The following is a 16,126-nucleotide window of genomic DNA, read 5'->3' as shown; positions in this document are numbered from 1 at the left end:
TTGCAAGATGTTGAGAATTCAAGCAGGGGCTAAATCAGTATGAGCTGGGGTTTTTTGTTTGTTTGCAGCTATAAATAATAAGAATACAACATGGGAAGGACAGTGGGGCCATTCATTTTTAGCTATAGAAAAATAATGACAGTTCGCGTGTATTGTGCACTCTCTATGGACCATTTCACTCTTGCTGCTAAGCCTGTGGTATAAGGACAGCGTTCTCACTTTATAGACAGGCCTCTGGGCTTGGTGAGATAAAGGGTCTTGTCCCAGGTCCCACAAGTAGGCAGTCACAGAGCTGGGTCGGAGTCCGCACTGGCAGACTCCAGGGGTCAGGAGGTCTTGTGGGGGAGTCCCTTCACCTCCTAGGGTCTTTTTTAGGGTGGGGGTTGAACTAGACATTGCTGTGAACCACAGGTCATGCCACCTCGGGTGGGATGGTGCGTCGCTTCTCGGCCTCCTGCTGGTGAGGGCGGTGGTCGTCTTCTGCAGTTTATTGGTGTGTGGACGCTGACTGTGAACAGCCCCTCCCTCGGAGTCATCGGCTGCAGACTCAGGCTCTCCCGACACCCTCTCAGCATCTTGCTGTTCTACACCTTGAGAGGGCCAGTGGATTCGGGTGGAGATAAAACACGGGGAAGACTGGAAGGAACCAGAATGTAGGAAATGCAGCATGAGGAAGCCTGCAGCTCTTGAGATTTTGGTTACAAGGGTGTGTGTGTGTGTGTGTGTGTGTGTGTGTGCGCGCACACGCGTGCGCGCACATTCATATGAGGGAGGTGGGGGTTGCAGCGATTTCTTCCCATCCCCAAATCCTCCAGAGCTGTTGCCTTCTGCTGTGGAATTCCAAACATTTCCGATCAGATAAAGGTGGCTGAAAATACCCGGGACTTGTCTGGACTAGTTGGAGGCAGTGCTGGGGTGAGGGGTTGAGGCCACTAGGACAGAGCCCTGCAGGTCTGACCCTCTGAGGAGCTAGCCCTGGTCACAGACAAGCCCCATGCCCTTTTCTTTTGGAATCTGCTGGTTTGAGGGCAAGGCTCAGCAGGCTTTGCAGTGGAGGCAACAAGTTCTTCTACTCAAGAATGCTGCCTCTTGCCTTCCACACTAAATTACAGATCTTTTGGATCCCCTGAGAGAATGCAGGTAGTCACTCATCTGCCCGCATGTGAGTTTTTTGGTTTTTTGGTGGTTTTTTTTGTTTGTTTGTTTGTTTGTTTTTGTCTTTTTGCCTTTCCTTGAACCGCTCCCGAGGCATATGGAGGTTCCCAGGCTAGGGGTCGAATCGGAGCTGTAGCCACCAGCCTACACCAGAGCCACAGCAGTGCGGGATCCGAGCAGCATCTGCAGCCTACGCCACAGCTCACCGCAACACTGGATCCTTAACCCACTGAGCAAGGCCAGGGATGGAATCTCCAACCTCATGGTTCCTAGTCGGATTCGTTAACCACTGCGCCACAACGGGAACTCCCCGCGTATGAGTTATTTTCATCCTCCTCACATTGTAGCACTAGTAAGAGCCCTTTGAGATGATCTTCATTTTACAGATGAGGAAAGTCCCAGACTTCCCCAGCATGCTAGACAGCAGGATGGACTCACCCCAAGCAAGCCAGTGACAGAGCTGGGACACGAAATCCTGCTGATGCTCAGTTCATTGCCCTTCTCGTCACAGCAGGCAGCATTGATCAGCACCAGTCCAGGAGTGGGGGCAGCTTTGGATGGGAAGGAGGAGGGAGTGGCTGCCTTGGACCGTGGAGTGCTTGGAGGCATAGACTCCAGAAGGAGACAGAGTTTTAGGGTTGGCAGAGTTGGCTCCAGAGACCAAGGTCCTGATCCTTGTATATTCCTACCATGGTCTGTCTGGCCTGTAGCCTCAACACAATGCAAAAGATGCCTTTCCAGAACTTTCTCATGAGCCTAGGAGAGCTTGATGTCCTGGGAAGTCCTTGCTACCCTGCCTAATCACCTAGTGTCTTAGGGTTTCCTCCTAGTTTTGCCAGGCAGTGAGGATGGGGATGAAGAGAGAAAAAATTGGCCACTTCCCTTCCCACCAGCCAGTCATACTCATCAGCACTTTCTCTGGGCCCAGCCCTCCGCTAGGCCTGGGGGACAGAGCTCATGGTCAAAAATGAGCAGCTCAGAGTACACATTGTGCCTCAGCGGGTTACCAACCCAACTAGTGTCCATGAGGATATGGGTTTGATCCCTGGCCTTGCTCAGTGGGTTAAGGATCTGGCACAGCTGCAAGCTGTAGCATAGGTCACAGGTGCAGCTCAGATCCCACGTTGCTGTGGCCATGGCATAGGCCTCAGCTGCAGCTCTGATTTGACCCCTAGCCTGGGAACTTCCATATGCTGTATGTGTGGCCCAAAAAAAGAGAGAGAGAGAGAAAGAAAAAATGAGCAGCCCAGAAAACTGGTGAGAGAGCTAAAGGAGACTTGGGGAAGGGGGTAGAGCAGGCAGCCTCCTTGAAGAAGTGGCCTGTTAAAGATTAAGACCTAAGAGGTAAGTAGGAGAGAGCTTGGCAGAGGGACCAACATGAGCAAAGGTCCTGCGGCTGAACAGAACGTAGCATGTGAGGAACAAGCAGCCTGGCCCTAGACAAAGCCGAGGAAACCCTGCAGTGACTTGCAAACCAAGGAGAAGGCCCTTAAGACTCAAGCTGAGCCTTAGTCTAATCGTAAGAACAATAGTAATAGATGGCATTTACTTAAAGTCTGCTATGTGTCAAATACCGTTCTAAGAGCTTTACACATATTACTATTGAATTTTCACAATGTTCTTGTGAAATAAGTACATTTTAATCCCCACTTTATAGATGAGGTCCAAAGCTAAACATCTTAGTCTAATTGCAAGACTTACTGGGTTCCTACCTACTTTTTGCTCTGGCAGCCCAGCTTGGTGGAGAAATACAAGTTAATTTGTCACCAGCCTTGGCCTTATCCAGATAGCACCACCATTTTACAAATGAGGAAGCTGATACTCAGCAGCAGGACCTGGTCCAGGGCCTCAAGTAAGCCTGGTAAAGCTTCCTCTGCAGCTCATGTTGCCTTCTTGGGCAGCCCTTGGGACAGGGTTGGGGGACAGGCACTAGAGGAGAGAGAGAGAGAACTGAGGTAGAGAGAAAGAGGCAGAAGTTTTCCAGTAAAACAGATCAAAGGGAAAGGTTTTCCCAAAGAGCCGTCCAAAGATGAAATGCTCCATACAGAGGGAGCCCTTCTCACTCGTGTGTGAGCAGAGATGACTCCGTGGGTACAGCCCACCTGGAGTGAAACAGACCCAGTGTGTGATCTGGATGTTCCACCTTCCTTCTTGTTTTGTTTTGTTTTGGTTTTTTCCTTTCAGTTTTATTGAAATATATTTAATATACAATACTGTGTTTAAGATTTATAGCATAATTGGACTTACAATATGTCATGAAGTGATTACCACAGTAAGCTCATTGAACATCCATCATCTCATATAGGTACAAAATTAAATAGAAAAAAACTTTTTTTCTTATGATGAGAACCCTTAGGATTTACTCTCTTAACAGCTTCTATGTATAACCCACAGCAGTGTTAATTATACTTATCACGTTATACATTACATCCCTAGTACTCCTGTATCTTTTAGCTGGGAGTTTGTACCTTTTGACCACCTTCCTTCCCCCTCTCCTCACCTCCCTCACCCCTGGCCTCTGGAAACCACAAATCTGATCTCTTTTTTTATGAGTCTTGTTTGTTTGTTTTTGAGGTATAATTGACCTACAACACTGATACTTCCTGTTATACAATGTAGTGATTTCATATTTCTGTACATTTCAAACTGGTCACAATAAATCTAGTTAAGATATGTCACCATACAAAGATATTACAGTTATTGACTATATTCCCCCACACTGTACATTTTATACCCAAGACTTATTTTGCAACTGTAAGTTTGTATCTCTTAATCAAATCTCCCTATGTCTTTCCTCCTCCTCCCCCTCCAGCCCACCCTCTTCAAACACTCGTTTGTTCTCTGTATCTATAACTCTGTTTATGTTTTATGTTTGTTCATTTGTTTTGTTTTAGATTCCACAAATAAGTAAAATCATACAGTATTTGACTTTCTTTGTCTGACTCATTTCACTAAGCCTATATGCTGTCCATGTTGTCCCAAATGGCAAGATTTCATTCTTTTTTATGGCTGATATTCCTCTGTGTGTGTGTGTGTGTGTGTGTGTGAGTGTGCGCGCGCACGCGTGCACGAACATGCCACATCTCCTTTATCCATTCATCTGTTGATGGACACTTAGGTTGCTTCCTTATCTTGGCTATTGTATATAATGCCACAGTGGCCATAGGGGTGCTTGTATCTTTTCAAAGTAGTGTTTTCGTTTTTTTCAGATAAATACCCAGGGAGTGGTAACTCTATTTTTAATTTTTTGAGGAACCGCCCTACTGTTTTCCACAATGGCCGTACCAATTTGCAGTCCCACCAACAGTGCAGAACAGGGTTCCCTTTTCTCCACATCTTCACCAGCACTTGTTATTTGCTGTCTTTTTGACAGCCATTCTCACAGGTGTGAGGTGATATTGTGGAGCATCTTTTCATGTAACTGTTGATCTTCCTTGAGAAAATGTCTATTCAGATCTTCAGCCCATTTTTTAGTCAGGTTGTTTGTTTTTTTGATGTTGAGTTATATGAGTTCTTTGTATTTTTTTTTTTTTTTTTCTTTTTGCCATTTCTTGGGCTGCTCCCGCGGCATATGGAGGTTCCCAGGCTAGGGGTTGAATCGGAGCTGTAGACACTGGCCTACGCCAGAGCCACAGCAACGCAGAATCCGAGCCGCGTCTGCCACCTACACCACAGCTCACCATAACGCCGGATCGTTAACCCACTGAGCAAGGGCAGGGATCGAACCTGCAACCTCATGGTTCCCAGTCAGATTTGTTAACCACTGCGCCACCACGGGAACTCCTGTATATTTTAAATATTAACTGCTTACCGGATATATCATTTGCAGATGTCTTCTCCCATTCAGTAGGCAGCTTTTTGTTTTGTTGATAGTTTCCTTCATATGCAAAAGCTTTTTAGTTTGATGTCATCCCATTTGTTTATGTTTGCTTGTGTTTCCCTTGCCTGAGGAGACACATCCAAAAAAATATTACAGACTGCTGTCAGAGCATACTGCCTGTGTTTTCTTCTAGGAGTTTTATGGTTTCAGGTCTTACATTTAAGTCTTTGATCCATTTTGAATTGTTTTTTATGCATGGTGTGAGAGAATCATCCGGTTTGATTCTTTTGCAGTAGCTGTCCAGTTTTCCCAGCATCATTTGTTGAAGAGGTTGTCTTTTCCCCCATTATATCCTCTTGCCCTTTTATCATAGATTAATTTCCCATTTAAGTTTGGGCTCATTTCTGATCTTTTTGCTCTGTTCCGTTGATCTGTGTGTCTTTTTTTTGGTGCCAATACCACACTGTTTTGATGATTGTAGCTTTGTAGTGTTGTTTGAAATAAGGGCACATGATACCCCCAGCTCTGTTCTTCTTTCTCAAGATTATGCTGGCTATTTGGGGTCTTTTGTGTTTCCATACAAATTTTATAATTATTTGTTCTAGTCCTGTAAAAAATGTTATTGGTATTTTGAAAGGGATTGAACTGAATCTGTAGATTTGTGCTCCACCTATCTAAACTGCACCTGGAAAATGAGGATGTTAGGGGTGAGCTTGAGCATCACGTGCAAGGTTGGATGGGAAAGTCATAAGTTCACTTCTGAGTCTCTGACTCTGTTTCAGGGGTGAGCCTCAGTCCTTCTCACGCTGGACACTGGGAGGAGATTGAAAGGCAGTGGCCATCTCCTCCTTAAAGAATAGGGAGTTGCCAAGGATGAGATGAGAGAGGGTTGAGATGAGGAGAGTCCTCAGAGTTCCGGGGAATGAATGCACATAAGCAGGTGCCAGCTGCCCAGGAGCCATTCACTGGGCTCTGGAGCCAGACTGCCTGGATTCAAATCGCTACTCTGCGGTTGATTAATGTTGTGGCTTTGGGATGTCACTTGACCTCTCAGTGCCTGTTTCCTCATCTGTAACTTGGAGGGTAATGAGAGAGCTCTTACTCATTTCATGGGATTATTATGAGGATTGAGTGAATTTGCATACCCTGCGAAGCTCTTTGCATCATGTCTGGTGTGTGACAAGTGCTCGGTAAATATTGGCCGTCACTCCCTGGGGAGGAGGTTGTGAGCCCCTAAATGTGTATCTGTGCCCCTAGTAAACGCTTTATCTTTCTCTGCCTCCAAGACCAGCAACCCGCTTCTGAGCTGAGGAGGTGAAGAGCCCATGCTCGCTTGCTTGTGCTGCTGGCCAGATAGCTTTCTCAATTCCCCAGTGGAGGTGTTATCTCCTCCCGGCACAACCACTTCCTTTTCTGAGAAAAGAGCACATCTGTCAGGCTTAGCTTCTTAGAACTAATGGTGGGGGAGGAGGCGGGGAGGAGAGGCTGCCTGCTGCCGGGGGCGGAGTTAGAGAAAGATGAACATGAAGTTTGCGGTGAGGATGCCTCCAGACAGTCCCTACAGCCCAGATGGTTTGGGCCCCCTGTGACACCTCTTCAGCCAGTAACACCAAGGCCACCTGGCTTTACCAGGTGCTTTCATCCCCCAGTCTCCACCTTGTGAGGTCAAAGCAGGAGAAACTGAGCTCAGAGGTAGGGCAGCCTGCTGTGCTGCCCAGAGCTGGGTGGGCCAGGCTAGACTGAGGCGTCAGCCCAGCACAGTCTGGCCACCCATCTCTTTGGCCCTGCCCCCTTGAGCTGCTTCTCCAAGTTGTCCGCATCCAGGCCCACATTCCCCAGGGTAGAGGAGAGAGGCTGTTCCTCTGACATTGCTAAGGCCAATGCCCCGCCCCTGGCAAAGCCAAGGGAAGTGGATTCCAACCACAAACCTCACTTCCTCTGAGTCTCCGCCTGCACCTCCCTGCCGAGAGAGTGATAAGGCCTCTTGGTTCGCCTTCCTGCCGTCTTCTTGGGATCTCTTCTCTGTCTACTCAGCTGGCATTTATCAGGGAAACTGAGGCCGGGAGCAGACAGCGACTCAGGGCCTGGCCACGCAGGGCTGTGCTAAGGCTGAGGTACAGTCCTGACATCCTGGCACTTTCCCTGGGCTGTTCAGATCCCCTTCCTCTTCTCCACCTACCTCTTTCCTGAAATAACCAGCAGGAAGGAAGCAATGGGCCTGGGCCCTCCAGAGTCACCCTTGAGGAAGGAAGGACCTGTCTGGCAGAGGTGCTCGTTTCCCACTGAAGCGAGGACGGAAGGGTTTCACTTTCTCTCCTGGCCTTCGTCACATCCTTTTCCTGTGGCACCCAGTTCCCCTCAGCTGGCTGGGGGCCAGAACTCATTCATTCAGCTGATGGCCTTAGGCCACCTTCTTCCTTCTACAGGGACTCAGAGCTATAGGCCTGGCCCAGACTATGAACTGGCTTCTCCACTTATCAACTTGGGGCAGGGCTCTCAGTATTTCTGAGCCTCGGTTTACCTGGGCTTAGAATGAGGACCTCCTTCAGTAGCAGAAGTGCAGGAACCTGGCCCATGACGAGGCCTCAGGAGGAGTTGTCCTTTTGAAAGTGAGCAGGGTGCTGTGTAGAGGTTGGTAGCAAAGGCACCCGAGCCAGATTGTTGGTGCAGGCAACCCAGCCAGATCACCAGGTCACTGTGTGACCTTGGGCAAGTCACACACATCATCTGTGGGCCTCGGATCCATCAGCTATGTGACAGGTTAACAGGAGTGCCCACTGACCGGTAGAGGCAGTTAAATGAAGTCATCCACAGAAAGGGCCAAGAAGAGTGTCCTGTAGGCAGTGTCAGCCACTGCCACTGCCACTGCCACTGAGGAGACAGCAGGGACTGAGATCAGAATGAACGAGAAGCCAAAACTCAGACGAATCCTAGCCCCCCACTTCCTAGATAGAGATTGTGGATGAATGCCGAAGTCCCCATTTTCACATCAGTACAATGAAGCCACGATAAATGTTCTGAGGAGTAACTGAAAGGAGTCATTCACTGGTTCAGTTCAAATAGGTTCATTTAGAACAGCACCTGCTATGTTCCAGGTATCGCACCAGGTTCTTGAGATACAGGTGACAAAAACCACATACAGCCTAGTCGAGGAGACAGGACAGAAAATAGTCACTCAAGGGAGCTCCCATCATGGCTCAGCAGTAACAAACCCGACCAGTATCCATGAGGACTCGGGTTTGATCCCTGGCCTCACTCAGTGGGTTAAGGATCCCGCGTTGCTGTGGCTGTGGTGTAGGCTGGCAGCTGCAGTTATAATTCAGCCCCTAGCCTGGGAACTTCCATATGCCACAGGTACGGCCCTAAAAAGGCAAAAAAAAAAACTAACCAAAAAAAGGCAATAGTCGCTCAAGTGAACATGATTGTGCCTATGATGAGGGAACACGGCCTCCTCAGAGTACAGGGCTTTTTGCTCAGGGCCTGGCACAGGCAGAGCAGTCAGCCACGTGATAAAGGTCCGCAGCCATGATAACAGTTATTGTCGTTTTAACAAGTGAGGGCACTGTGGGCTGGAGAAGTCACCTGCTCCAAGTCACACTGCCAGAAGGAACTGTGAAGAAGTAGGAGGTGAGAAGAGGAGAAGGATGGGAGCAGGAGGACTAACTGGATTCAAGCAGGGACTGCACTCCAGACCCTGGCAGGGCAGGTGGTCCACTCGCACTCGGGGCATTGTTGTGCCAACCTTTTTCCTGATGGGTTGCAGTTGGCCGCAGGGTGACCTGCATTGTGCCCTGAGCTATCTCTGGACAGAGATCTAGCTGAAATCAGTCTGCCTGTCTGGATGGGCCCCTGGCCTCAGACGTGGTCGATCTTGGTCCCTGCCTGCCCTGAGTCCCCAGACTGCTGGGAGAGACTGACACACAGACAGAAGGCCTCGACCTAGGGATGCCCCTGCCCTTTCTTCCCACCTCAGAGCCTTTGCACATGTTATTTCTGCCAGAACATGCTCTTTTTCATCCGATATATATATATATATATATATATATTTTTTTTTTTTTTTTTTTTTTTTTGGGCCGTGCCCACGGCATGCGGAAGTTCCAGCCAGAATTCAAACTCTTACCACAGCAGTAATAACGCCAGATCCTTAACCCACTAGGCCACCAGGGTACTCCATCACCCAACATTTTGGATCCTCCTTTGGCCACTGCCACCGTATCACTCAGGTCTCAGCTCAAATCTCACTTCCCCAGATACACCTTCTTTGACCACTCTACCTTCACCAGTCCCCAGGTATTCTTTATCACCTGCCCAGGTTACTGTCTTCAAATCCTCATCATCTCTGAAATTGTCTTGGCTCCTTTTCTTTCTGCTTCCTACTAGGACAGTGTTATTCAACCTTTTTATGCTTACCACCCCTTCCGCTAAGGAGTATTTTAGACGTTTTTGTCCTTGTTGCTCTGCCATGACTTTGAATACCACAGCTGTAGTGTGTATGGCTTTCTGCCCACCCCACCCCCGATGGAAAATGAGCAGACTAGAACATAAGCTCTGTGAAGGCAGGGCCATCGTTTGTCTTGTTCACCGCTGTGTCTCCAGGGCTGGGCTCGGAGCATGGTAAGGTGCCCAGTAAATAGTTATGGTGTGAATGAAGGTCCAAAACCCCTGGGAGCACAGAGGAGCCGTTCATCCTGGAGTTAAAGGCGGGATGAAAAGGGAGGTCTTCTCGGAAGGCAGGACTCCAAAGTGGGGTCATATAAGCTGAGTAGGGGTGGGCTGACTGGGGAGGGGAGACGTGGGCAGGGTGACTAGTTGGAGGACAGTGTTGGCAAAGAAACACAGGCTTGAGGCCCTCTGGAGTGCAGGGGGCGGCTAGTCCGCACATGTGGCCCGGATTGTTGGAGGCAGCATCTTGAAAGTGATCCCAGCCTTAGCTTCTCCTGGGGACCCTGGTTCTTGTCTCATCGCTTTGAAGGGCCCCAATGTCAAATCAGGAGACCCCGATTCCTAGTCCAAGTTCTGCCACAAATTGGCTATTTGAGACTGTAGTGTGGGTGAGTGGGTTGGCCTTGCTGACTTGGGGTCTGCCTGGCTAGGAGTCCATGGTTCTCTCAGGGAGGTCATTCGCCACTACCCGTCCCCAGTGGTCCTGAAGACCCCACATGGGTGCCGTGGTAGCAGTTGCAGCTGCAAAGAGAAATGCCCCGCTTTGCTCTAATGCACGCTGAGGATGCAGGTAGCCTCTTAGGCCTGGGTCTCCTGAGAGCCTCTGTGACATCGGAAACCTCCCTGAACCCCACCCTTACATCTCACTCCCTGCCCACCATGCCAGCTCTGGCTGAAACCTCTGAGAGCCACTGAGCAGCAGTGGGGGCTGATCTCTGCTTTTCCAGACCAGGGCTGCTCCACAATCTTGTTTATTTATCCAGAGCAGCCGCCCACTGAGAAAATGGCTGTGTTTGTTTCCAAGTGTGTGTGTGTGTGAACCTTGGGCTAAATATACCCACACCACTGCCTCCCCAGCCCCGCCCTGGAACAGCACACCCCATTTTGCTCATGTTGGCTGCAAAAGCAGTCCCCAGAACCCACGGTCCTCTGCCCCCTCCCTCCCTAGGAGAAGGCACTTCTGAAATGGAGATGAAGGTTGTCCAACCGGGACTGCGTGGGTGGGGGCTGGGCAGATCTGAGCCTTGTCTCTGTGGCACCAGCAGGAGAATGTTCCCTCCACCCTGGAATGACTGTTCCTGGACAGTGAGTGCTTTGTGCCCTTGCAGGGACAGGCCCTGTTTACTCCAACTCAGCCCCAGAGCTGAAAATTTCCTGTGGCTGCCAGACCTCTACTTCAGGAAAGTTCCCATCCAGGGAGCCAGGCCTCTCCCACTTTGGCTGCACCCCTGTGTCCTGGGTTCTTGTGGGACATTTAGCCCCTTGGGATAACAAGGGCCTTCTGGCTGTGGCCTCCCTTCTCTTAATGCTCCCCACAGCCCAGGACTCTCCTCCATCACAGATCTTTTCGTGACTTCACCTGAGCCTGCTTCACTTAGGACAAGAAAAATTAAAATTCCTCTAAGAATTTTCTGGTCTGTCAACACCCATGAAGGCTAACCAAGATGGAGGAGGAGAGCCTGGGCAGCAGTGCGGCCAAAGAGTGAGGACACTGGCTGCTGCCACTGTCCTTCTCCCCTCATACCCAAGGCTCTGCCTCCATCCCAGCCTCCCTCTGTGGCAGCACTCTGTTGGGGCCAGGCAGTCCTAGGTTTTGATTCTGGCTCTGCCACCTGTTAGCTGGGTGACCCCAGGCTTTCCTACTTACTCTATCCTCAGTTGTCTGAGAACAGGTAACTGGGGCTCAGAGCTCTACATTCCTTTTTTTTTTTAGGGCCTCACCTGCAGCATATGAAGTTCCCAGGCTAGGGGTCGAATCAGAGCTGTAGCCACCGGCCTACACCACAGCCACAGCAGCATGGGATCCGAGCTGCATCTGTGACCTACGCCACAATCCCGTGAGGGATTGAACCTGCCTCCTCATGGATACTAGTCAAGTTCCTTACTGCTGAGCCACAGTGGGAACTCCAACATCTGGGGATTCTGATGAAGGTAAAGTGGGATGACAATGCCTGGCACTTAGGAGACATGCAAGACCTTTGTTCTACTCATGTATTTATGAAGCACCAACTGTGTGCGAGACGCTGTTCTGGGTACTGGGTATCTAGAAACAAGACAGGCTCTCTGCCTCATCAAGCCACATCTCCTGCAGGAGACAAATCAAAACCAAGACCAAGGGTAGACTCTTCTTTTGCAAGTGCTCAGAAGAAAAATAAGGTAAGGGGATAGGGAGAAAGGGGGTGGGGTGGGGTAGCATTTTAGCCAGGGTGGCCCGGGCAGACTTCTCTGAGGAGATGGCATTTGAGTCGAGTCAGGAGTGAGACAAGGGAGTAAGGGAGGTGAAGACCTGGGGTCGAGTGTTCAGGCAACACAAGGCAGCAAGGTACCAAGCTCAGCGGATATTCCAGGAACAGCAGGGAGGCCAGTGCAGCTGGGGTGGACTGTGTGGTAGGGAGGGGCACGGTCCTGCTGGACTTGCTGGCTGTGGGAAGGACTTTATTCCATGTGTGATGGGGAGTTTCAGAGCATGGAGTGATGTGGTCTGAATGGCGGGGCTTTCCCCACCTGCCTGCCTTCCCCTCCCAATGCCTTTTCCCAAGCAGATGGTGAGCTTTTCTGGAAGGGCTCTGGTTCATTTATCACTGCGACTTCCCTAACGGCTTAATAAGTGTTGAGGATTCTTTGAGTCAAGTTGGCAGCTCAGTGCGCATGGCCCTCTGCTAGGTACCAGGGATATGAACAGACATGATGCTGGCTTTCTGAAAGTTGTTGGTGTGCCGTGATCTGATCTGTGTTGTTTTGGGTGTTTTTTTAGGGTCGCGCTCTCGGCATATGGAGGTTCCCAGGCCAGGAGTCAATCGGAGCTGCAGCTGCCGGCCTATACCACAGCCACAGCAATGCCAGATCCTTAACCCACTGAGCGAGGCCAGGGATTGAACCTACAACCTCATGGTTCCTAGTCGGATTCGTTTCCACTGCACCACGATAGGCGCTCCCTCATCTGTTTGTAAAAACCTCTGCATGGGGCATGGAGTGAGGGGTGTTGTTCAGACTAGATATCACAGCCAGCACAGTAGGGCCAACCGGAAATGGCAGGCACGTCTGAGGGAACAGCCGCCACTCAGCGAGTTGGGCCCAGGTAGAGGTGTGAGCTCTTGATGGGGAGGCAGGAATGCCATCTCTGGAACCAGGCAGTGACCCATTCCCTCCCTCCACACACACAGCATGCTGATTTAACATGTGCGGATTCTGGTTCCACCGCAAAGCTGGGTGACCTGATCAAGTCCCTCTGCACTGAGAGGTCCGGCTTCCTGGTCTGTCAGTGGGGTGAGACAGCATCACACTGCAGTGTTGTTCAGAGAATTAAAGGACAAATGGGGTGCCAAGCTCACTCATTAAAGGGTGCTCCAAGTTCCCCTCTCCCTGCCCACGGGCTGGCTCTACCCTAGGCTGGATAACTTAACCCGCAGCCCCTCCTTCCCCATATCATGTGCTTCCCTCCTGACTAGCTTCAGGGCAGAAGGCTGTTGCTCACCTCCTGGGCCCAGGATCATGCCCCGTGGGGTCCGGGACAGGGCCAGGCCCTCATTCCAGTCCTCCTCATTCCAATCCCCATTCCAGTCCTACATCATTTCTCTCTTTTTTTTTTTTCCTTTTTGTCTTTTTGTCCTTTTAGGGCCGCACCCGCAGCACATGGTGGTTCCCAGGCTAGGGGTCTAATCGGAGCTGCAGCCACCAGCCTACACCACAGCCACAGCAACACCGGTTCCTTAACCCACTGAGCGAGGCCAGGGATTGAACCCACAACCTCATAGTTCCTAGTCGGATTCGCCTCCGCTGTGCCATGATGGGAACTCCCAGTCCTGCATCATTTCTTACTGTCTCTACTCTGCCCTGCTCTGCCCACCCATCCGCCTGTCCTGGTCAGAGCCTCCCTGCAGACCTGCTCTGCCCCTGAATCGCTCTGGGAATTTAGCCCTGTCTCTCCTCTTTCTTTCCCTCCCTCCCTCTGTTGCAGCAGTGGGAAGCCTGAGACCTGGTGGTTCTGCACTGCCCTTGGGCTCAACTCCAAACTCCAGACCACGCGTGGTCCAACTCTCGCTCATCCCACACCCTCAACTCCTTTCTCCCTTCCTCTTGTCATGCTTCTCCGGCCACCTGGCTTCCTGTCAGTCCCCTGCCCCTGGCCATCCCTTTCCCACCCCAGGTTCTGAAGCTGTCTGACCTTGGACAAAACTCTTTCCCACTTTGCACCTATTTTCTCAACAGTAAAATGGGTTGGTTTTTCCCACCCGAGGGTCAGGAGGGAGGGCAGCCCTTAACCCTTTTTCTGGCCAAGAGAGGTCACAGACAGCTACTGTTTCTCAAATCACCAAAGCCACTGCATGCAGACAGCCCCCCTTCGGCCCACCCACCCTCAGCACAGTTTGAGGCCTCAAACCACATGTTCCCTTTCTCTCCTGTCTCCCTGCAGGACACTTTTGTGGAACTCTACGGAAACAATGCAGCAGCTGAGAGCCGGAAGGGCCAGGAGCGCTTCAACCGATGGTTCCTGACGGGCATGACTCTAGCTGGGGTGGTTCTGCTGGGTTCGCTCTTCAGTCGGAAATGACCAGACACTGACCACCTACTCACCTTCTCACACCCCCCCCCGCCCCCACCACGTCCCTCCGTCCAGCCACCATTGCCACCAGGAGAACCACTACGTGCAGCCCACCGCTACCCACCCCTCACAGGGTTGGGCCTAACCTGGTCCCCTGCAGTTAGTTTCTAGAATCTACCATGCTTCTGTGAGAGCCGCCTTCCCCAACACCTCAGTTCTCCTGGCCTCAAAACCCACAAAGTTTCCCCCAAATCTGCCCCATGGAAGCTGGCAGGTGCCAGGGTGGTGGAGGGATTGTGGCAGGGGCCAGAATTCCCTGCCTAATAGGTGGAGCCCCTCCCCCAGCCTCCCAGAGAATGCTCTCCTGCCCAGGACACAGAGAGCTTTCTGACCCTTTTCCCCAGAAAAAGAGACTAGATTGCCTTCGTTTTGATGTTTGTGGCCTCAGAATTGATCATTTCCTGTCTTCCCCCTCCCGGACCTGGGCTCCCCTTCCTTTCATGCCCACCCTCCAAGAGCTACTTAGGGCCACTTCTGACTAATTACGGATTCAGGCTGCTTGGGAGAAAGTAAAAAGGACCAGGACCCTCTCCCCACCTCTGGCCTGGCCAAAGTCCCTACCCCCAAATCCCAGTGTCCACTAGAGGCCTCTGGCTAGAGGTCAGCCCCACCTGGGATGGAGGGGGCTGTAGCTGCAGGAAGCACCCCACGCCAAAGCTCGGGTGGCCCTCGCGGTTTAGCACCACCTCCGCTCCCTTCCCCTTCCTCTTCCCCAGCTCCCATGACCATGACTGAGGGACCAACTGGGCCCTAGACAGGTGCCCCAGAGCTGTTTATGGCCTCAGCTGCCTCACTTCCTGCAAGGAGATCAGCCTGTGGCATCTTTGCCTTGGGCTGCTGCCCATGGGGGTCAGGAGCCTCAGCCAGAGGTGAGGGGAGCTACAGGGAGCAGCTGTGGGAGCCCTAGGGTCTTCCCTACCTCAGGCAAGAAGGGCAGGAAGGAGAGCCTCATGCTGCCGTGAAGGGAGGGCTGCTGGAGGGGCCAGACCTGCCTGCCTGGCCCAAACGATTTGTGCACCACCCTCGTTCAGCCTGGGCAGCCGGGCTGCCGAGGTCAGAGTGGCCTGGCCAGGAGCTCTTCAGGCCTCCTTCTCTCCTCTGCTCCACCCATGGCCTGTCTCATCCCTGGGGGTCCCGGCCTAGCCCCGGCCACCCCGGGCTCTCTGCTGTACATATTTGAGACTAGTTTTTATTCCTTGTGAAGATGATATACTATTTTTGTTAAGCGTGTCTGTATTTATGTGTGAGGAGCTGCTGGCTTGCTGTGCGTGTGCACGTGGAGAGCTGGTGCCCGGAGGTCAAACAGCCTGATGCTCCCTCCCCTGCCCTGGTCCGGGGAAGCCAGCCGGGGGTCCTGGCTCCTGAGGGACACCTGTCCCTCCCCCAACCCCCACCCCACACTTGTTCCAGCTCTTTGAAATAGTCTGTGTGAAGGTGAAAGTGCAGTTCAGTAATAAACTGTGTTGATTCAGTGAACAAAGGGCCCAGGCTTCAGTGTGCTGCGGGACGGGGCCAGCGGGGGGGTGGGGGTGGGGGCTGCTTGGCTGGCAGAGAGGCTGCCAGGGAGGGCAGTGGGGACAGCCAGATGAATATAAGGATGGTGCCAGCTGTTGCAGGGCAGAGGAGGCAACAGGGTGACCCTGAGGAATCATGGCAAGACATAAAGGACCTAATGGGGAAGGAGGTAAGAAGGGGTCAGATTTGAGATAACGTTTTAAAGATAATGCCCCAAGACTGGCTGCTGGATCAGTGAGAGCGCTAGAGAGGTGATTTGAGATTTGGGAATAGGGGTATGATTATAATTACAAAGCGAAGCACATGTCTGAGACCAGTACAACCCAAAAGGCTCGTAACGAGTGTCCAACAGCATTTCACACAGAACCTGA

At 51.4% G+C, this 16,126-nt stretch overlaps 1 protein-coding gene and 1 long non-coding RNA gene across 13 annotated transcripts in view; one reads left to right on the top strand and one right to left on the bottom strand.

The window, feature by feature from the left end:
* Positions 1 to 15,716, top strand: part of BCL2L1 (BCL2 like 1) — a 49,660-nt gene extending 33,944 nt beyond the window's left edge. For 6 of the 12 annotated variants that reach the window (XM_021077300.1, XM_021077302.1, XM_021077301.1 and 3 more), the window contains exon 3: positions 14,052 to 15,716. In XM_021077300.1, the coding sequence (XP_020932959.1) occupies positions 14,052 to 14,189 (138 nt within the window). In that variant the 3' untranslated portion in view covers positions 14,190 to 15,716. 12 annotated transcript variants of the gene reach the window in all.
* On the bottom strand, positions 238 to 7,315 carry LOC106506650. The gene is made up of 3 exons (XR_001302085.2): positions 7,155 to 7,315; positions 4,967 to 5,100; positions 238 to 636 (listed from the first exon to the last, which is right to left on the bottom strand). It is a non-coding gene; the product is annotated as an uncharacterized LOC106506650 (long non-coding RNA).

Source organism: Sus scrofa, chromosome 17, assembly GCF_000003025.6.
Source record: "Sus scrofa isolate TJ Tabasco breed Duroc chromosome 17, Sscrofa11.1, whole genome shotgun sequence".
Lineage (NCBI taxonomy): Eukaryota > Metazoa > Chordata > Mammalia > Artiodactyla > Suidae > Sus > Sus scrofa.
This window is presented reverse-complemented; position numbering and strand designations above follow the sequence as displayed.